General features: G+C 43.8%; 1 protein-coding gene across 8 annotated transcripts in view; it reads left to right on the forward strand.

Annotated features, from left to right (window-relative positions):
• The window catches only part of PITPNM2 (phosphatidylinositol transfer protein membrane associated 2), a 3,395,372-nt gene that overhangs the window by 3,299,484 nt on the left and 72,542 nt on the right, over positions 1–23,346 (forward strand). For all 8 annotated transcript variants that reach the window (XM_044067911.1, XM_044067913.1, XM_044067916.1 and 5 more), the window contains 2 exons: positions 2,784–2,933; positions 3,038–3,221. In XM_044067911.1, coding sequence (XP_043923846.1) covers positions 2,784–2,933; positions 3,038–3,221 — 334 coding nt within the window. The remainder of the gene's footprint in view (positions 1–2,783; positions 2,934–3,037; positions 3,222–23,346) is intronic.

A 23,346-nucleotide genomic window follows, 5' to 3' on the forward strand; every position in this document is an offset into this window, starting at 1 on the left:
ACTGCAGGATTCCTGCAGATGGATGGCTCCCAAGCAATAGACACAAATGGAATGCCCATCGGTAATGGACATTTTGTACCCACATTTAGAGCACTTTTTGAAATCTGAAGGTTTGTGCTCCTTGGGATCTTTAGACATCTTAACTACTACACCAACAAGGCAAAAACCCAAGTCTGAGAACAACACACAGGAGCTCACACTACAAAAAGCGGCAATGACGCTAAACAGTGATCAACACTAAACAGTGACCAAACACACACTAAAGAGCAAATACAAACTCTCAACAAGAGATTGAAACCCACAAGGAAAGGGAAGCCCAAACCTCTAACTTAAACGTTCTAGACCGTGCTCACACAGAAGGCAAAAAGAAGAGAATTAGGCCTTCTAACTGAAACGGGCCTAGCACACGGGAACAGTCAGTGGGATACCACACAACAATCACACGATCACGACTCTCAACAAACTTAGACAAAGTTAGACAAATAGCTATGAAAATAGCTTTTGATATGAATCAAAACTTTTCTTAAGACAAGAAAAAAGAGGGTACTTAGCCACAGCCAAGCGAGACCACGTCCGAGCTACACGAGCGGCTAACAAGATCTGGGGATATGGAGCAGTGCACCATGGGATACCTGCTTAGCCCAGCCAATGAAAGACTTCAAGCTAGAAAAATCGGCCGAGTTGGAGCTGATATTTGGCTCCAAACCCACGGGTAAGAATGTAGGTGAGATAGGACTACATAACATCTCACATTCACATTGTTGCTGATGAAACAGCCTTATCTGCATGTTTTTAAGGAGTAACTGTTGATATGAGCATCAGTCTTTCAGCTTTCTACTTTCCACCAAAATGCAAGTTTTGTTTCCCCCATCTTGCTATGATGTACTTCTTGGGGAAACGTGCTATACTGCACTATAAATAATTGCAGCAACCTTTTGCTTACTGTTTCAGAGGCTGGTGGAAAACTCTTGATGTTTTTGGTGGATGTGATTTCTCAAATGTGCGTACTTCTACTATGTGGCAGGCCTTCTCCTCCCTGAAGGAGAATGTGATATCAGTCTCTTTGCACAAAATGTAGAGATAAAAAATAGAAAAAATGTTTCTTGTGGTCAAGTGTATGAAATGCAGACGTGACCTGTATTACAAATATATGACAGTTTGACAGAGTATCTCTCAGAGATTAAAATTGCCCTTTAAAAGGTAAACAGAAAGTAAAAAATAAGTAACAAAGACATTTATTAAATGAAACAATATCAAAGGGCATTATCACTTTTACAAAAATAAGTAGCAAAGACATTTATTAAATGAAACAATATCAAAGGGCATTATCACTTTACAAAAATAAGTAACAAAGACACATTTATTAAATGAAACAATAGCAAAGGGCATTATCACTTTTACAAAAATAAGTAACAAAGACATTTATTAAATGAAACAATATCAAAGAGCATTATCACTTTTACAAAAATAAGTAACAAAGACATTTATTAAATGAAACAATATCAAAGGGCATTATCACTTTTACAAAAATAAGTAACAAAGACACATTTATTAAATGAAACAATACCAAAGGGCATTATCACTTTTACAAAAATAAGTAACAAAGACATTTATTAAATGAAACAATATCAAAGGGCATTATCACTTTTACAAAAATAAGTAACAAAGACACATTTATTAAATGAAACAATATCAAAGGGCATTATCACTTTTACAAAAATAAGTAACAAAGACACATTTATTAAATGAAACAATATCAAAGGGCATTATCACTTTTACAAAAATAAGCAACAAAGACATTTATTAAATGAAACAATATCAAAGGGCATTATCACTTTTACAAAATAACTTTTCTGTTGTAATTATGTTATGCTTAAGCTTCATGTTTTATTTGTATGTTGCAGGACTGGCCACACATTTCCTTTTCAAGCTAAGATCTTTACAGGCTTTCTAAAATATAAGGGTCTGATCAAAATGTCATCAAGTAAAGAAGGTGGTAACAACCTCCTTTGCCCCTCTCCATATCTGGTTTTCTTTAGCAACAGCCCCTCTTTTATAAAAAAATACTTCTGATGGTAATACCTTTGTGATGGTTGCCAAATAATGTACTGAGTTGCTATGCAGCAACATCTCCATGAGACATTTATGGGTTGGTACAGGCAGGAAAACAGCCATGTCCCCATTTCATGCCACAAGGATTCATCTCTGCTAACTACCTCTGCTGCCTCTTGCAGTGTGGCATTCACAAATACAAGCCACTGAGTCACAAGATGGCCAAGTGTTCACCTTGTGCCACAGTAAGATGATCCACAAAACCTTGACTGATGAGGACTCGCCATTATGGGTGAAGGAGAGAAAAAAAAGATTATGAACAGATGTTGTCAACAAAAAAAGTTTCATCCTCGATCATCGTCAGAAATAATTCCTAATCCTTCCTTTTTATATTCAAGCTTCTTCTGAATAAGTTGCCAGGATAAATAATCAATTTTCTACTTACAGCATGTGTACGGAGCCTAGCTTTTTCTCCTTTTGAAGCTCTGTATTAGTATAACATTATAATGTTTGTGCTATAGAGCATTTGAAATTGTCTGGCTTTGTTTTCATAAAACAATAAGCTGTTCACAGCCTGGTAGTTTGGTTAAATTCCCAAAGCAAACCAACTGTAAACTTTTCTTTACTTAGCCTAAAAAAGCACATTCTAAAGTAAAACTGTACTTTTTTTCTAATACAAAGCATACAGCAAGCTTTATTTTGAACTGCTGTATTATTGTTTTGTTTCCTAGGGGTGACCATACGTATGCAGATAGCTACATTACTGTTTTACCACGAGGAACTGATTTTGTAGTATTTAGTATTGATGGATCGTTTGCAGCTAGTGTGTCTATTATGGGCAGTGACCCCAAGGTCAGAGCTGGAGCAGTTGATGTTGTAAGGTAAGTTTAAAGGCATACAAGTTGCCATATTGTGCACTGTAAATAATATAGTGACCACTGTATAACTGTCTCCCCAAATCAAACTGCAACTGTTTTGCCTCCAGGCACTGGCAGGACCTTGGATACCTCATCATTTACATCACGGGGCGGCCGGACATGCAGAAACAGCGGGTAGTAGCCTGGTTATCGCAACATAACTTTCCACATGGAATCGTATCCTTCTGTGATGGCTTGGTTCATGATCCCCTGCGACACAAAGCCAACTTTCTGAAATGCCTCATGACAGATGTAAGGATCCATTTAATTTAGTGTAACATATATGTTTATAGTTGATGAGCAACAATTATTTATATATTTTTTATTTTATTTATATTTAGATGGTTGATTTGCCCAACTAGACAATTCCTATTTTCAGTACAGATCCTGAAGAACATTTCAAAAGTTAGTGCAACATAATAGGGAAGTACAGAATCAGCACTGTACCGCAGATAAAACATGTAGCAATAAACTAGACACTAATAATAGTACTAAAACAGCTGGAGCTGCTACACAGTATGATTATGTTATTGGAAAAAGGATATAAACTACAAAGCTAACACTCAGCTCTTGAGCAAGTCCGGTCAGGTACAATTAATTTAGCTTAGCGCAGTATTAAACATTGCAAGTATGAAATTGACAAAGTAACTACTTTCTAAATCCCATTAGTTGTGCCCAGACTTTATAACAGGAGTATGCCACTGACTCAGACATGGAAGAGTAGGAAAAAGGAAAACTACGCACCACCAGATCTCCCAAACACTGCAACGATGGCAGTTTTTAGATGATACATGACAGAAACATTGAAAGAAGCAGATGCACGACTGAAGTAATAAGGCATAATATGTCCAGATACAGGCAACGGACGGGGTCATCACGGTCACAGGCTCTAATGTTGTGAGAAGGGGGAGAGAGAGTTGTAATATATCCAGGTAGAGGCAACGGACAGGGTCATCATGGTCACAGGCTCTAATGTTGTGAGAAGGGGGAGACGGAGTTGTAATATATCCAGATACAGGCAACGGACAGGGTCATCATGGTCACAGGCTCTAATGTTGTGAGAAGGGGGAGAGGGAGTTGTAATATATCCAGATACAGGCAACGGACAGGGTCATCATGGTCATAGGCTCTAATGTTGTGAGAAGGGGGTGACGGAGTTGTAATATATCCAGATACAGGCAACGGACAGGGTCATCATGGTCACAGGCTCTAATGTTGTGAGAAGGGGGAGACGGAGTTGTAATATATCCAGATACAGGCAACGGACAGGGTCATCATGGTCACAGGCTCTAATGTTGTGAGAAGGGGGAGACGGAGTTGTAATATATCCAGATACAGGCAACGGACAGGGTCATCATGGTCGTAGGCTCTAATGTTGTGAGAAGGGGGAGAGAGAGTTGTAATATATCCAGATACAGGCAACGGACAGGGTCATCATGGTCACAGGCTCTAATGTTGTGAGAAGGGGGAGAAGGAGTTGTAATATATCCAGATACAGGCAACGGACAGGGTCATCATGGTCACAGGCTCTAATGTTGTGAGAAGGGGGAGAGAGAGTTGTAATATATCCAGGTAGAGGCAACGGACAGGGTCATCATGGTCACAGGCTCTAATGTTGTGAGAAGGGGGAGACGGAGTTGTAATATATCCAGATACAGACAACGGACAGGGTCATCATGGTCACAGGCTCTAATGTTGTGAGAAGGGGGAGAGGGAGTTGTAATATATCCAGATACAGGCAACGGACAGGGTCATCACAGTCACAGGCTCTAATGTAGTGAGAAGGGGGAGACGGAGTTGTAATATATCCAGATACAGACAACGGACAGGGTCATCATGGTCACAGGCTCTAATGGTGTGAGAAGGGGGAGAGAGAGTTGTAATATATCCAGGTACGGGCAACGGACAGGGTCACCATGGTCGTAGGCTCTAATGTTGTGAGAAGGGGGAGAGGGAGTTGTAATATATCTAGATACAGGCAACGGACAGGGTCATCATGGTCACAGGCTCTAATGTTGTGAGAAGGGGAGGGGTTGTAATATATCCAGATACAGGCAACGGACAGGGTCATCATGGTCACAGGCTCTAATGTTGTGAGAAGGGGGAGACGTGTAATATATCCAGGTACAGGCAACGGACAGGGTCATCATGGTCATAGGCTCTAATGTTGTGAGAAGGGGGAAACGGAGTTGTAATGTATCTAGATACAGGCAACGGACAGGGTCATCATGGTCACAGGCTCTAATGTTGTGAGAAGGGGGAGAGGGAGTTGTAATATATCCAGATACAGGCAACGGACAGGGTCATCATGGTCATAGGCTCTAATGTTGTGAGAAGGGGGAAACGGAGTTGTAATATATCTAGATACAGGCAACGGACAGGGTCATCATGGTCACAGGCTCTAATGTTGTGAGAAGGGGGAGAGGGAGTTGTAATATATCCAGATACAGGCAACGGACAGGGTCATCATGGTCACAGGCTCTAATGTTGTGAGAAGGGGGAGACGGAGTTGTAATATATCCAGATACAGGCAACGGACAGGGTCTTCATGGTCACAGGCTCTAATGTTGTGAGAAGGGGGAGACGGAGTTGTAATATATCCAGATACAGGCAACGGACAGGGTCATCATGGTCACAGGCTCTAATGTTGTGAGAAGGGGGAGAGAGAGTTGTAATATATCCAGATACAGGCAACGGACAGGGTCATCATGGTCACAGGCTCTAATGTTGTGAGAAGGGGGAGACGGAGTTGTAATATATCCAGATACAGGCAACGGACAGGGTCATCATGGTCACAGGCTCTAATGTTGTGAGAAGGGGGAAACGGAGTTGTAATATATCCAGATACAGGCAACGGACAGGGTCATTATGGTCACAGGCTCTAATGTTGTGAGAAGGGGGAGACGGAGTTGTAATATATCCAGGTACAGGCAACGGACAGGGTCATCATGGTCATAGGCTCTAATGTTGTGAGAAGGGGGAAACGGAGTTGTAATATATCTAGATACAGGCAACGGACAGGGTCATCACGGTCACAGGCTCTAATGTTGTGAGAAGGGGGAGAGGGAGTTGTAATATATCCAGATACAGGCAACGGACAGGGTCATCATGGTCAAAGGCTCTAATGTTGTGAGAAGGGGGAAACGGAGCTGTAATATATCTAGATACAGGCAACGGACAGGGTCATCACGGTCACAGGCTCTAATGTTGTGAGAAGGGGGAGAGGGAGTTGTAATATATCCAGATACAGGCAACGGACAGGGTCATCATGGTCACAGGCTCTAATGTTGTGAGAAGGGGGAGACAGAGTTGTAATATATCCAGATACAGGCAACGGACAGGGTCTTCATGGTCACAGGCTCTAATGTTGTGAGAAGGGGGAGACGGAGTTGTAATATATCCAGATACAGGCAACGGACAGGGTCATCATGGTCACAGGCTCTAATGTTGTGAGAAGGTGGAGAGAGAGTTGTAATATATCCAGATACAGGCAACGGACAGGGTCATCATGGTCACAGGCTCTAATGTTGTGAGAAGGGGGAGACGGAGTTGTAATATATCCAGATACAGGCAACGGACAGGGTCATCATGGTCACAGGCTCTAATGTTGTGAGAAGGGGGAAACGGAGTTGTAATATATCCAGATACAGGCAACGGACAGGGTCATCACAGTCACAGGCTCTAATGTTGTGAGAAGGGGGAGACGGAGTTGTAATATATCCAGATACAGGCAACGGACAGGGTCATCATGGTCACAGGCTCTAATGTTGTGAGAAGGGGGAGACGGAGTTGTAATATATCCAGATACAGGCAACGGACAGGGTCATCATGGTCATAGGCTCTAATGTTGTGAGAAGGGGGAAACGGAGTTGTAATATATCCAGATAAAGGCAATGGACAGGGTCATCATGGTCACAGGCTCTAATGTTGTGAGAAGGGGGAGACGGAGTTGTAATATATCCAGATACAGGCAACGGACAGGGTCATCATGGTCACAGGCTCTAATGTTGTGAGAAGGGGGAGACGGAGTTGTAATATATCCAGGTACAGACAACGGACAGGGTCATCATGGTCACAGGCTCTAATGTTGTGAGAAGGGGGAGAGGGAGTTGTAATATATCCAGATACAGGCAACGGACAGGGTCATCATGGTCATAGGCTCTAATGTTGTGAGAAGGGGGAAACGGAGTTGTAATATATCTAGATACAGGCAACGGACAGGGTCATCATGGTCACAGGCTCTAATGTTGTGAGAAGGGGGAGACGGAGTTGTAATATATCCAGATACAGGCAACAGACAGGGTCATCATGGTCATAGGCTCTAATGTTGTGAGAAGGGGAGGCGGAGTTGTAATATATCCAGATACAGGCAACGGACAGGGTCATCATGGTCACAGGCTCTAATGTTGTGAGAAGGGGGAGATGGAGTTGTAATATATCCAGATACAGGCAACGGACAGGGTCATCATGGTCACAGGCTCTAATGTTGTGAGAAGGGGGAGACGGAGTTGTAATATATCCAGATACAGGCAACGGACAGGGTCATCATGGTCATAGGCTCTAATGTTGTGAGAAGGGGAGACGGGTTGTAATATATCCAGATACAGGCAACGGACAGGGTCATCATGGTCACAGGCTCTAATGTTGTGAGAAGGGGAGACGGAGTTGTAATATATCCAGATACAGGCAACGGACAGGGTCTTCATGGTCATAGGCTCTAATGTTGTGAGAAGGGGGAAACGGAGTTGTAATATATCCAGATACAGGCAATGGACAGGGTCATCATGGTCGTAGGCTCTAATGTTGTGAGAAGGGGGAAATGGAGTTGTAATATATCTAGATACAGGCAACAGACAGGGTCATCATGGTCGTAGGCTCTAATGTTGTGAGAAGGGGAAGCGGAGTTGTAATATATCCAGATACAGGCAACGGACAGGGTCATCATGGTCACAGGCTCTAATGTTGTGAGAAGGGGAGAGGGAGTTGTAATATATCCAGTTACAGGCAACGGACAGGGTCATCATGGTCATAGGCTCTAATGTTGTGAGAAGGGGGAGACGGAGTTGTAATATATCCAGATACAGGCAACGGACAGGGTCATCACAGTCACAGGCTCTAATGTTGTGAGAAGGGGGAGACGGAGTTGTAATATATCCAGGTACAGGCAACGGACAGTGTCATCATGGTCACAGGCTCTAATGTTGTGAGAAGGGGGAGGCGGAGTTGTAATATATCTAGATACAGGCAACGGACAGGGTCATCATGGTCGTAGGCTCTAATGTTGTGAGAAGGGGGAGACGGAGTTGTAATATATCCAGATACAGGCAACGGACAGGGTCATCATGGTCACAGGCTCTAATGTTGTGAGAAGGGGGAGAGAGAGTTGTAATATATCCAGATACAGGCAACGGACAGGGTCATCATGGTCACAGGCTCTAATGTTGTGAGAAGGGGGAGACGGAGTTGTAATATATCCAGATACAGGCAACGGACAGGGTCTTCATGGTCATAGGCTCTAATGTTGTGAGAAGGGGGAGACGGAGTTGTAATATATCCAGATACAGGCAACGGACAGGGTCATCATGGTCACAGGCTCTAATGTTGTGAGAAGGGGGAGACGGAGTTGTAATATATCCAGATACAGGCTACGGACAGGGTCATCATGGTCATAGGCTCTAATGTTGTGAGAAGGGGGAAACGGAGTTGTAATATATCCAGATACAGGCAATGGACAGAGTCATCACAGTCACAGGCTCTAATGTTGTGAGAAGGGGGAGACGGAGTTGTAATATATCCAGATACAGGCAACGGACAGGGTCATCACGGTCACAGGCTCTAATGTTGTGAGAAGGGGGAGACGGAGTTGTAATATATCCAGATACAGGCAACGGACAGGGTCATCATGGTCATAGGCTCTAATGTTGTGAGAAGGGGGAGACGGAGTTGTAATATATCCAGATACAGGCAACGGACAGGGTCATCATGGTCACAGTCTCTAATGTTGTGAGAAGGGGGAAACGGAGTTGTAATATATCCAGATACAGGCAACGGACAGGGTCATCATGGTCGTAGGCTCTAATGTTGTGAGAAGGGGGAGACGGAGTTGTAATATATCCAGATACAGGCAACGGACAGGGTCATCATGGTCACAGGCTCTAATGTTGTGAGAAGGGGGAGACGGAGTTGTAATATATCCAGATACAGGCAACGGACAGGGTCATCATGGTCACAGGCTCTAATGTTGTGAGAAGGGGGAGAGGGAGTTGTAATATATCCAGATACAGGCAACGGACAGGGTCATCATGGTCATAGGCTCTAATGTTGTGAGAAGGGGGAAACGGAGTTGTAATATATCTAGATACAGGCAACGGACAGGGTCATCATGGTCACAGGCTCTAATGTTGTGAGAAGGGGGAGACGGAGTTGTAATATATCCAGATACAGGCAACAGACAGGGTCATCATGGTCATAGGCTCTAATGTTGTGAGAAGGGGGAGACGGAGTTGTAATATATCCAGATACAGGCAACGGACAGGGTCATCATGGTCACAGGCTCTAATGTTGTGAGAAGGGGGAGATGGAGTTGTAATATATCCAGATACAGGCAACGGACAGGGTCATCATGGTCACAGGCTCTAATGTTGTGAGAAGGGGGAGACGGAGTTGTAATATATCCAGATACAGGCAACGGACAGGGTCATCATGGTCATAGGCTCTAATGTTGTGAGAAGGGGGAGACGGAGTTGTAATATATCCAGATACAGGCAACGGACAGGGTCATCATGGTCACAGGCTCTAATGTTGTGAGAAGGGGGAGACGGAGTTGTAATATATCCAGATACAGGCAACGGACAGGGTCTTCATGGTCATAGGCTCTAATGTTGTGAGAAGGGGGAAACGGAGTTGTAATATATCCAGATACAGGCAATGGACAGGGTCATCATGGTCGTAGGCTCTAATGTTGTGAGAAGGGGGAAATGGAGTTGTAATATATCTAGATACAGGCAACAGACAGGGTCATCATGGTCGTAGGCTCTAATGTTGTGAGAAGGGGGAAACGGAGTTGTAATATATCCAGATACAGGCAACGGACAGGGTCATCATGGTCACAGGCTCTAATGTTGTGAGAAGGGGGAGAGGGAGTTGTAATATATCCAGTTACAGGCAACGGACAGGGTCATCATGGTCATAGGCTCTAATGTTGTGAGAAGGGGGAGACGGAGTTGTAATATATCCAGATACAGGCAACGGACAGGGTCATCACAGTCACAGGCTCTAATGTTGTGAGAAGGGGGAGGCGGAGTTGTAATATATCTAGATACAGGCAACGGACAGGGTCATCATGGTCGTAGGCTCTAATGTTGTGAGAAGGGGGAGACGGAGTTGTAATATATCCAGATACAGGCAACGGACAGGGTCATCATGGTCACAGGCTCTAATGTTGTGAGAAGGGGGAGAGAGAGTTGTAATATATCCAGATACAGGCAACGGACAGGGTCATCATGGTCGTAGGCTCTAATGTTGTGAGAAGGGGGAAACGGAGTTGTAATATATCCAGATACAGGCAACGGACAGGGTCATCATGGTCATAGGCTCTAATGTTGTGAGAAGGCGGAGACGGAGTTGTAATATATCCAGATACAGGCAACGGACAGGGTCATCATGGTCACAGGCTCTAATGTTGTGAGAAGGGGGAGATGGAGTTGTAATATATCCAGATACAGGCAACGGACAGGGTCATCATGGTCACAGGCTCTAATGTTGTGAGAAGGGGGAGACGGAGTTGTAATATATCCAGATACAGGCAACGGACAGGGTCATCATGGTCATAGGCTCTAATGTTGTGAGAAGGGGGAGACAGAGTTGTAATATATCCAGATACAGGCAACGGACAGGGTCATCATGGTCACAGGCTCTAATGTTGTGAGAAGGGGGAGACGGAGTTCTAATATATCCAGATACAGGCAACGGACAGGGTCTTCATGGTCATAGGCTCTAATGTTGTGAGAAGGGGGAAACGGAGTTGTAATATATCCAGATACAGGCAATGGACAAGGTCATCATGGTCGTAGGCTCTAATGTTGTGAGAAGGGGGAAATGGAGTTGTAATATATCTAGATACAGGCAACAGACAGGGTCATCATGGTCGTAGGCTCTAATGTTGTGAGAAGGGGGAAACGGAGTTGTAATATATCCAGATACAGGCAACGGACAGGGTCATCATGGTCACAGGCTCTAATGTTGTGAGAAGGGGGAGAGGGAGTTGTAATATATCCAGTTACAGGCAACGGACAGGGTCATCATGGTCATAGGCTCTAATGTTGTGAGAAGGGGGAGACGGAGTTGTAATATATCCAGATACAGGCAACGGACAGGGTCATCACAGTCACAGGCTCTAATGTTGTGAGAAGGGGGAGACGGAGTTGTAATATATCCAGGTACAGGCAACGGACAGTGTCATCATGGTCACAGGCTCTAATGTTGTGAGAAGGGGGAGGCGGAGTTGTAATATATCTAGATACAGGCAACGGACAGGGTCATCATGGTCGTAGGCTCTAATGTTGTGAGAAGGGGGAGACGGAGTTGTAATATATCCAGATACAGGCAACGGACAGGGTCATCATGGTCACAGGCTCTAATGTTGTGAGAAGGGGGAGAGAGAGTTGTAATATATCCAGATACAGGCAACGGACAGGGTCATCATGGTCACAGGCTCTAATGTTGTGAGAAGGGGGAGACGGAGTTGTAATATATCCAGATACAGGCAACGGACAGGGTCTTCATGGTCATAGGCTCTAATGTTGTGAGAAGGGGGAGACGGAGTTGTAATATATCCAGATACAGGCAACGGACAGGGTCATCATGGTCACAGGCTCTAATGTTGTGAGAAGGGGGAGACGGAGTTGTAATATATCCAGATACAGGCAACGGACAGGGTCATCATGGTCATAGGCTCTAATGTTGTGAGAAGGGGGAAACGGAGTTGTAATATATCCAGATACAGGCAACGGACAGGGTCATCACAGTCACAGGCTCTAATGTTGTGAGAAGGGGGAGACGGAGTTGTAATATATCCAGATACAGGCAACGGACAGGGTCATCACGGTCACAGGCTCTAATGTTGTGAGAAGGGGGAGACGGAGTTGTAATATATCCAGATACAGGCAACGGACAGGGTCATCATGGTCATAGGCTCTAATGTTGTGAGAAGGGGGAGACGGAGTTGTAATATATCCAGATACAGGCAGCGGACAGGGTCATCATGGTCACAGGCTCTAATGTTGTGAGAAGGGAGACGGAGTTGTAATATATCCAGATACAGGCAACGGACAGGGTCATCATGGTCATAGGCTCTAATGTTGTGAGAAGGGGGAGACGGAGTTGTAATATATCCAGATACAGGCAACGGACAGGGTCATCATGGTCACAGGCTCTAATGTTGTGAGAAGTGGGAAACGGAGTTGTAATATATCCAGATACAGGCAGCGGACAGGGTCATCATGGTCACAGGCTCTAATGTTGTGAGAAGGGGAGGAGTTGTAATATATCCAGATACAGGCAACGGACAGGGTCATCATGGTCATAGGCTCTAATGTTGTGAGAAGGGAAACGGAGTTGTAATATATCTAGATACAGGCAACGGACAGGGTCATCATGGTCACAGGCTCTAATGTTGTGAGAAGGGGAGACGGAGTTGTAATATATCCAGATACAGGCAACGGACAGGGTCATCATGGTCATAGGCTCTAATGTTGTGAGGAGGGGGAGGCGGAGTTGTAATATATCCAGATACAGGCAACGCACAGGGTCAGCATGGTCACAGCCTCTAATGTTGTGAGAAGGGGAGACGGAGTTGTAATATATCCAGATACAGGCAACGGACAGGGTCTTCATGGTCATAGGCTCTAATGTTGTGAGAAGGGGGAAACGGAGTTGTAATATATCCAGATACAGGCAATGGACAGGGTCATCATGGTCGTAGGCTCTAATGTTGTGAGAAGGGGGAAATGGAGTTGTAATATATCTAGATACAGGCAACAGACAGGGTCATCATGGTCGTAGGCTCTAATGTTGTGAGAAGGGGGAAACGGAGTTGTAATATATCCAGATACAGGCAACGGACAGGGTCATCATGGTCACAGGCTCTAATGTTGTGAGAAGGGGGAGAGGGAGTTGTAATATATCCAGTTACAGGCAACGGACAGGGTCATCATGGTCATAGGCTCTAATGTTGTGAGAAGGGGGAGACGGAGTTGTAATATATCCAGATACAGGCAACGGACAGGGTCATCACAGTCACAGGCTCTAATGTTGTGAGAAGGGGGAGACGGAGTTGTAATATATCCAGGTACAGGCAACGGACAGTGTCATCATGGTCACAGGCTCTAATGTTGTGAGAAGGGGGCGGCGGAGTTGTAATATATCTAGATACAGGCAACGGACAGGGTCATCATGGTCGTAGGCTCTAATGTTGTGAGAAGGGGGAGACGGAGTTGTAATATATCCAGATACAGGCAACGGACAGGGTCATCATGGTCACAGGCTCTAATGTTGTGAGAAGGGGGTGAGAGAGTTGTAATATATCCAGATACAGGCAATGGACAGGGTCATCATGGTCACAGGCTCTAATGTTGTGAGAAGGAGGAGACGGAGTTGTAATATATCCAGATACAGGCAACGGACAGGGTCTTCATGGTCATAGGCTCTAATGTTGTGAGAAGGGGGAGACGGAGTTGTAATATATCCAGATACAGGCAACGGACAGGGTCATCATGGTCACAGGCTCTAATGTTGTGAGAAGGGGGAGACGGAGTTGTAATATATCCAGATACAGGCAACGGACAGGGTCATCATGGTCATAGGCTCTAATGTTGTGAGAAGGGGGAAACGGAGTTGTAATATATCCAGATACAGGCAACGGACAGGGTCATCACAGTCACAGGCTCTAATGTTGTGAGAAGGGGGAGACGGAGTTGTAATATATCCAGATACAGGCAACGGACAGGGTCATCACGGTCACAGGCTCTAATGTTGTGAGAAGGGGGAGACGGAGTTGTAATATATCCAGATACAGGCAACGGACAGAGTCATCATGGTCATAGGCTCTAATGTTGTGAGAAGGAGGAGACGGAGTTGTAATATATCCAGATACAGGCAACGGACAGGGTCATCATGGTCACAGGCTCTAATGTTGTGAGAAGGGGGAAACGGAGTTGTAATATATCCAGATACAGGCAACGGACAGGGTCGTCATGGTCGTAGGCTCTAATGTTGTGAGAAGGGGGAGACGGAGTTGTAATATATCCAGATACAGGCAACGGACAGGGTCATCATGGTCACAGGCTCTAATGTTGTGAGAAGGGGGAGACGGAGTTGTAATATATCCAGATACAGGCAACGGACTGGGTCATCACAGTCACAGGCTCTAATGTTGTGAGAAGGGGGAGACGGAGTTGTAATATATCCAGATACAGGCAACGGACAGGGTCATCATGGTCATAGGCTCTAATGTTGTGAGAAGGGGGAGACGGAGTTGTAATATATCCAGATACAGGCAACGGACAGGGTCATCATGGTCACAGGCTCTAATGTTGTGAGAAGGGGGAGACGGAGTTGTAATATATCCAGATACAGGCAACGGACAGGGTCATCATGGTCATAGGCTCTAATGTTGTGAGAAGGGTGAGACGGAGTTGTAATATATCCAGATACAGGCAACGGACAGGGTCTTCATGGTCATAGGCTCTAATGTTGTGAGAAGGGGGAGACGGAGTTGTAATATATCCAGATACAGGCAACGGACAGGGTCATCATGGTCATAGGCTCTAATGTTGTGAGAAGGGGGAGAGGGAGTTGTAATATATCCAGATACAGGCAACGGACAGGGTCATCATGGTCATAGGCTCTAATGTTGTGAGAAGGGGGAGAGAGAGTTGTAATATATCCAGGTACAGACAACGGACAGGGTCATCACAGTCACAGGCTCTAATGTTGTGAGAAGGGGGAGACGGAGTTGTAATATATCCAGATACAGGCAACGGACAGGGTCATCACAGTCACAGGCTCTAATGTTGTGAGAAGGGGAGACGGAGTTGTAATATATCTAGATACAGGCAACGGACAGGGTCATCATGGTCACAGGCTCTAATGTTGTGAGAAGGGGGAGACGGAGTTGTAATATATCCAGGTACAGACAATGGACAGGGTCATCATGGTCACAGGCTCTAATGTTGCGAGAAGGGGGAGACGGAGTTGTAATATATCCAGATACAGGCAACGGACAGGGTCATCATGGTCACAGGCTCTAATGTTGTGAGAAGGGGGAGACGGAGTTGTAATATATCCAGATACAGGCAACGGACAGGGTCCTCATGGTCATAGGCTCTAATGTTGTGAGAAGGGGGAGAGGGAGTTGTAATATATCCAGATACAGGCAACGGACAGGGTCATCATGGTCACAGGCTCTAATGTTGTGAGAAGGGGGGAGGGAGTTGTAATATATCCAGATACAGGCAACGTACAGGGTCATCATGGTCACAGGCTCTAATGTTGTGAGAAGGGGGAGACGGAGTTGTAATATATCCAGATACAGGCAACGGACAGGGTCATCATGGTCACAGGCTCTAATGTTGTGAGAAGGGGGAGACGGAGTTGTAATATATCCAGATACAGGCAACAGACAGGGTCATCACAGTCACAGGCTCTAATGTTGTGAGAAGGGGGAGACGGAGTTGTAATATATCCAGATACAGGCAACGGACAGGGTCATCACGGTTACAGGCTCTAATGTTGTGAGAAGGGGGAGACGGAGTTGTAATATATCCAGATACAGGCAACAGACAGGGTCATCATGGTCGAAGACTCTAATGTTGTGAGAAGGAGGAGACGGAGTTGTGAGGTGCAGTTCTTTCTGTCTCTGGATCAAATCCCCATTGAAATGTTGGCACTCGAAATACTGAGTACTGACGTTCCAAAAAAAAAAAAAAAGTGTGAAAACCCAGAAAAAAAGCAGATCTCAAAGTTTGCTGTTCTCCTTTATTTATTTATTTTCTTATTTATATTTTTTTTGCAAGGGAGGCAAGCCACCCCCTGCCCCCCTTTTGTGAAGGACAAGCCAATATATGCCCAAACATATATATATATATATATATATATATATATATATATATATATATATATATATATATATATATATACCATGTCCAAAATTGCTATGCCTTGGAGAAAAGGGAATATCATGGGAAATGCCCATCGCAGACTTAGTATGTCTAAGTCTGTTTTTCAACCATTCAGTCTCTGTGTTTCAGGATTTGAACATCTGGACATTTCAAATGGTTGCCCTCTGAATCAGCTGTAAATCCGCTGTGTAAAATGCTGCCTGTTTATCCATTTGTGATGTCAGTTATGCAGATTTGGGAAGTGTCTTTGGGACTAGGGGACCTATAGATGCATTTACTTATCAGGGTTAGTGGTTCAGTTACAGGGAAAGGGAGATTCTGTTGTGATGAATTGTGGTTTAAGGATTTTGTGGCCGAAATCTGCATGGTTGCAGGACATAAATGTATTCTTATGAATGTAATAATCTCAGAGACTGGTCAACGTATGCAGAATAAAACATAGCTGAGAATGCAGACACCAGCAGATGAAGCATTCCTCCAGTGTGAGATGTAATTGACTTCCTACACCAGAAACTAGTGAAACCTGAAAGACGCCAGCAGGATTCCTGCCTGATGATTGTGGAATCAGGCTTTAAAAAGTGCTCAGTGTCACCACACTTTGCAGACTGAATACAGAAAAGCATGCTGATGCATTTGGTCACTAGGCAGTGTCATAGTAATTGGACACTGTCAGTGTTTCCACTCGTATTCACCATAGGTGTAATACGCAGACATGGTTTACATACCAGGATGGTCTGCTGTGTGCACAGATGAGTGGTTCAGCGGACGATCCTTCAACACCACTAATTACCTGCTACATAACATGATGCTCCTGCTACACACACTAGATGTGACTGTGGCACTGCTGAGGTGTGCATGCTAGATCAGTAAGCATGAACTTTAAGTGACTTCATATATACACAGCGGTCTACTTCTAAATTTCAAAGTTTCAAACTTCTTATGATCAAGACTGTAAGGTCAAATTTTTGAAACTTTGAACTGTTTAAATGGAGATCACCATACAGAGAGGAACATTATATTTTCCTCACAATAGTACAATCTCAGAGTTGGTATATTTAATTAGCGGAGGGGGTGGGGGTAAAGGGGGCTTGCCCCCCTGCAAAAACATAAAAAAAAGATTTTTTTTATTTACATTTTGAAGTTTCAAAACTTCGATCATATGGTCTCGGCCATAAAAAATTTGAAGTTTTGAAGTTTAGAAGTAGAGCCATAGAGAGATATAGATATAGATACAGATGTAGATATAGATAAAGATACAGGTATAGATATAGACATGCACTTCTGGCCTCCTGTCCTATAGATGCTCCTGCCTTTCCTCAGTTAAGCTGTGCAACACGCACTCCATGAAGATCCCACCCTCTCATCACTCAGAAAGGATGCCCTGCAGTACCTTTACTGTAGACCCGTAACCCCTTACTCTTCTTCACAATCTGTGGGATTTTAGCTGCAAGTTCTGCTACAGGACTGACTGCAGCCCAGGCTATACCTGAACTCTGCCTAAATCGGTTGGCAAGGAACATTGTGCAGACAGTTTAACCCTCTCAGGTACTACTTTACTATTCCATATATATATGTGCGTGCGTGTATGTGTGTGTGTGTGTGTGTGTGTGTGTGTGTGTGTGTGTGTGTGTGTGTGTGTGTGTGTGTGTGTGTGTGTGTGTGTTTGTAGGTGTAGCTCAAAAGGTCGAATAGTTGGTTGAAGAGTGTTTATGCCTGTAAGAAGGAGAATGTACAGATGAGTGAATGCTCATTTGAGTGAATCACATATAGTTAGATTTAGTTTTATATAGTGCAGGTAAGCAGGAATATGCAGGAAAATTAATGTTTGAATGAAAAAGTTGTGGTTAAGAAGATATGTAAGGCTGTGTTATAGCACTTGTGAAAATGTAAGTGTGGGTTAGGGTTAGGTAAGGGGATGGATTCAGTGTTGTCTGCATTCTGTGTCCTTTTGTCTTGTGTAGTGGTACTATTAGAGAAAGGCTTTATACTAATGTAATGTGCAGAGTTAGGGTTCAGGGCAGGGTAGCACACATGAGTAAAAGGAGTAAGGTGGTGTGAGGGGTGAAGTGTCTCTGAAAACCCTTTCCATAACAGTACCTCTGGCAAGATGACACAATCCAGGTTTTGAAGCTGGGGTTTACTGATGAAGGGCTTTTTTAGTGGGAGACGAGTATCCAGTGTTTTCAGATTCACCCTTTTTTGTTCTACCATTTGTGATGCTCTCGTGTGCGCGCGCGCGCGCGTGTGTGTGTGTGTGTGTGTGTGTGTGTGTGTTACTGTATATATGTGTATGTATATATATATATATATATATATATATATATATATATATATGTTAAAAAACGAGAAAAATGGGGAGGGAACACTCCAATATTGAATTACCTGAATGCATTTTATTGAAAGTTACAATCACAGGAAGGTACGTAGTGTAGATTTTACAGAAATGTGTTTTCATTATTCTGATGAAGTTGCTAAATATCTAGAGAATGAAAACAGTCTGAGTGCAGCATCACGTACGAAGATAACAGGTCTCGTATGTGAATTCACTACTGAATAACCTGCACATTAAATGGTCATGCAGCACCACGTACGAAGATCACGGGTCCCGTATGTGAATTCACTACCGAATAACCTGCACATTAAATGGTCGTGCAGCACCACGTATGAAGATAATGGGTCTCGCATGTGAATTCACTAATGAATAACCTGCACATTAAATGGTCGTGCAGCACCACGTACGAAGATAACAGGTCTCGTATGTGAATTCACTACTGAATGACCTGCACATTAAATGGTCGTGCAGCACCACGTACGAAGATAACGGGTCTCGTATGTGAATTCACTACTGAATGACCTGCACATTAAATGGTCGTGCAGCACCACGTAGGAAGATAATGGGTCTCGTATGTGAATTCACTACTGAATGACCTGCACATTAAATGGTCGTGCAGCACCACGTACGAAGATAACGGGTCTCATATGTGAATTCACTACTGAATGACCTGCACATTAAATGGTCGTGCAGCACCACGTATGAAGATAATGGGTCTCGTATGTGAATTCACTACTGAATGACCTGCACATTAAATGGTCGTGCAGCACCACGCATTTAAGATAACGGGTCTCGTATGTGAATTCACTACTGAATGACCTGCACATTAAATGGTCATGCAGCACCACGTAGGAAGATAACGGGTCTCTTATGTGAATTCACTACTGAACGACCTGCACATTAAATGGTTGTGCAGCACCACGTACGAAGATAACGGGTCTCGTATGTGAATTCACTACTGAATGACCTGCACATTAAATGGTCGTGCAGCACCACGTAGGAAGATAACGGGTCTCATATGTGAATTCACTACTGAATGACCTGCACATTAAATGGTCATGCAGCACCACGTAGTAAGATAACGGGTCTCGTATGTGAATTCACTACTGAATGACCTGCACATTAAATGGTCGTGCAGCACCACGTACGAAGATAACGGGTCTCGTATGTGAATTCACTACTGAATGACCTGCACATTAAATGGTCGTGCAGCACCACGTACGAAGATAACGGGTCTCGTATGTGAATTCACTACTGAATGACCTGCACATTAAATGGTCGTGCAGCACCACGTATGAAGATAACGGGTCTCGTATGTGAATTCACTACTGAATGACCTGCACATTAAATGGTCGTGCAGCACCATGTATGAAGATAACGGGTCTCGTATGTGAATTCACTACTGAATGACCTGCACATTAAATGGTCGTGCAGCACCACGTACGAAGATAACGGGTCTCGTATGTGAATTCACTAATGAATAACCTGCACATTAAATGGTCGTGCAGCACCACATACGAAGATAACGGGTCTCGTATGTGAATTCACTAATGAATAACCTGCACATTAAATGGTCGTGCAGCACCACGTACGAAGATAACGGGTCTCGTATGTGAATTCACTACTGAATGACCTGCACATTAAATGGTCGTGCAGCACCACGTACGAAGATAACGGGTCTTGTATGTGAATTCACTACTGAATGACCTGCACATTAAATGGTCGTGCAGCACCATGTATGAAGATAACGGGTCTTGTATGTGAATTCACTACTGAATGACCTGCACATTAAATGGTCGTGCAGCACCACGTACGAAGATAACGGGTCTCGTATGTGAATTCACTAATGAATAACCTGCACATTAAATGGTCGTGCAGCATCACATACGAAGATAACGGGTCTCGTATGTGAAATCACTAATGAATAACCTGCACATTAAATGGTCGTGCAGCACCATGTACGAAGATAACGGGTCTCGTATGTGAATTCACTAATGAATAACCTGCACATTAAATGGTCGTGCAGCACCACGTATGAAGATAACGGGTCTCGTATGTAAATTCACTAATGAATAACCTGCACATTAAATGGTCGTGCAGCACCACGTAGGAAGATAACGGGTCTCGTATGTGAATTCACTACTGAATGACCTGCACATTAAATGGTCGTGCAGCACCACGTACGAAGATAATGGGTCTCGTATGTGAATTCACTACTGAATAACCTGCACATTAAATGGTCGTGCAGCACCACGTACGAAGATAACGGGTCTCGTATGTGAATTCACTAATGAATAACCTGCACATTAAATGGTCGTGCAGCACCACGTATGAAGATAACGGGTCTCGTATGTGATTCACTAATGAATAACCTGCACATTAAATGGTCATGCAGCACCACGTACGAAGAAAACGGGTCTCGTATGTGAATTCACTAATGAATAACCTGCACATTAAATGGTCATGCAGCACCACGTACGAAGATAACGGGTCTCGTATGTAAATTCACTAATGAATAACCTGCACATTAAATGGTCGTGCAGCACCACGTACGAAGATAACGGGTCTCGTATGTGAATTCACTACTGAATGACCTGCACATTAAATGGTCGTGCAGCACCACGTACGAAGATAACGGGTCTCGTATGTGAATTCACTACTGAATAACCTGCACATTAAATGGTCGCAGCAGCACCACGTACGAAGATAACGGGTCTCGTATGTGAATTCACTACTGAATAACCTGCACATTAAATGGTCGTGCAGCACCACGTACGAAGATAACGGGTCTCGTATGTGAATTCACTTCTGAATGACCTGCACATTAAATGGCCGTGCAGCACCACGTATGAAGATAACGGGTCTCGTATGTGAATTCACTACTGAATAACCTGCACATTGAATGGTCGTGCAGCACCACGTATGAAGATAATGGGTCTCGTATGTGAATTCACTACTGAATAACCTGCACATTAAATGGTCGTGCAGCACCACGTACGAAGATAACGGGTCTCGTATGTGAATTCACTACTGAATGACCTGCACATTAAATGGTCGTGCAGCACCACGTACGAAGATAACAGGTCTCGTATGTGAATTCACTACTGAATAACCTGCACATTAAATGGTCGTGCAGCACCACGTACGAAGATAACGGGTCTCGTATGTGAATTCACTACTGAATAACCTGCACATTAAATGGTCAAATTCAGCAACCAAACTATCGGAAAGCTGCAGAACTTTAAAAACAAAAGTCAAGGAAAACACTAGAACTTTCTGCATTGGGGATAGGATTTTGATTCCAAAGCCCTTACTTGCTAACTGCAAGATGTCTGTAGGGTGGAAGTGCATACCACGTCCTGGTACAGCATGGTCTTGTCATTTAACTGTCCAGGCAACATCCTGATCACTGAGTTTTTGAACTCAACAGTTTAATCCATGAGCCAGCTGTTCATGGACACACATGACTGAAGTGGAAATAAAAGTAAAACTACATCTTTTTCCTTAATGTTGAGCTTAGAACAAATTTTGTAAGACAGGTTCTTCCATTGGCATTAGCCCCCTTTTTACAGTTTTGTTCATGGGCTGTGGTGTCACATCAACAATATGACCATCCTCTAGAGCCACTGCTCACCAGTGGCTAGCCCTCTCGTAAACATTCAAACCTTGTTTTTTAGCTCTAAATAAAAAATGGCTGCTAATTTACAGAAGGAAGCATCTTTGAACACCCTTCTGAAGGCTGCAGCCCCTATTCCTCAGCTATTTATTTTAACTTTAATGGGGCTACTGGACAAACTGAGATAAAAAAAGACTTGGTTTTCAGCAAAATCAAGTCCTTCTTTTAGCTGAAAAGAAGCACCACCCCCCAGATTTCATTTAACTCCAACTTCAAACAACTGTTTCCATTCAATTGCTAATACAGTATAGTTATTCAGAAATCTGTATGCGTCCTCTATATAGTAGTTTTTTTGTAGGGGGGGGGTAAGAGTTCTGCAAATTGACATAAATATGTTTAGTCTTCCCAAAGGGAGTTTAGATAAAATTTTGGCAATAAGTGCAAAATATTCTATCCCTTCTTCAGTGCCAGCCATATTCATGGACATAGGTATTTCATGGCATCTTAGGTGAGTGAGAGGACATACGTCATACAACCACCATGAAAGTTGACACAGAGTTGCTGTTTATTTCTTGTAAATTTGTTCACTAAAAGCCAACTGCTGCAGACAGATTAGAGCCTGGCTACCTCATCTGGTGCCTTTGACAGTTCCGCAGAATAAAACTGTCATGCCTCTGAACTATAGCAATGGACAGCAGCCATACTGTGCCGTGATTATGGAGCCTGCCACAAATGTACGCACGTATTCATTTAATTAAACTGCCAAACAGCTGTTAGAACAAATACATGCCAGTTATGAATGCTAACACTACAATCAGCATTGACAGTTAAACCCACAAACAGCCTGTGCCTGGGGCACATCTCCCTTTTGCCCCACCCTACAGGAATTTTTGATGTGTAGGCTTTGTGCTTCAGTAAGAGGTAATGCATTTGACTCACTATTTTGAAAAATATATTTTAAGATTTTTTTTAACACTAAGCATAATAAAAACATAAATAACATCTCAAGATAAAGATGCAACCAGATTTAATTGCAGAAAAAGACAGCAAGTGAGGACAATGAAGCACTTTTCTACTCCGGAATTAGAGTAGCATTTGACATGCCTACAGTAAAACAAACAAAACAAACACATTTCTGGATTTTTTTTACTTGTAGTTTTTCACTTCTTTTGCCATAACCAAGTACTACCCCTCGCCAACACACGCACGCACACACACACACACACACACACACACACACACACACACACA

The sequence above is a fragment of the Protopterus annectens genome, chromosome 3.part1 (genome assembly GCF_019279795.1).
Source record: "Protopterus annectens isolate FY-2018-M chromosome 3.part1, PAN1.0, whole genome shotgun sequence".
Lineage (NCBI taxonomy): Eukaryota > Metazoa > Chordata > Ceratodontiformes > Protopteridae > Protopterus > Protopterus annectens.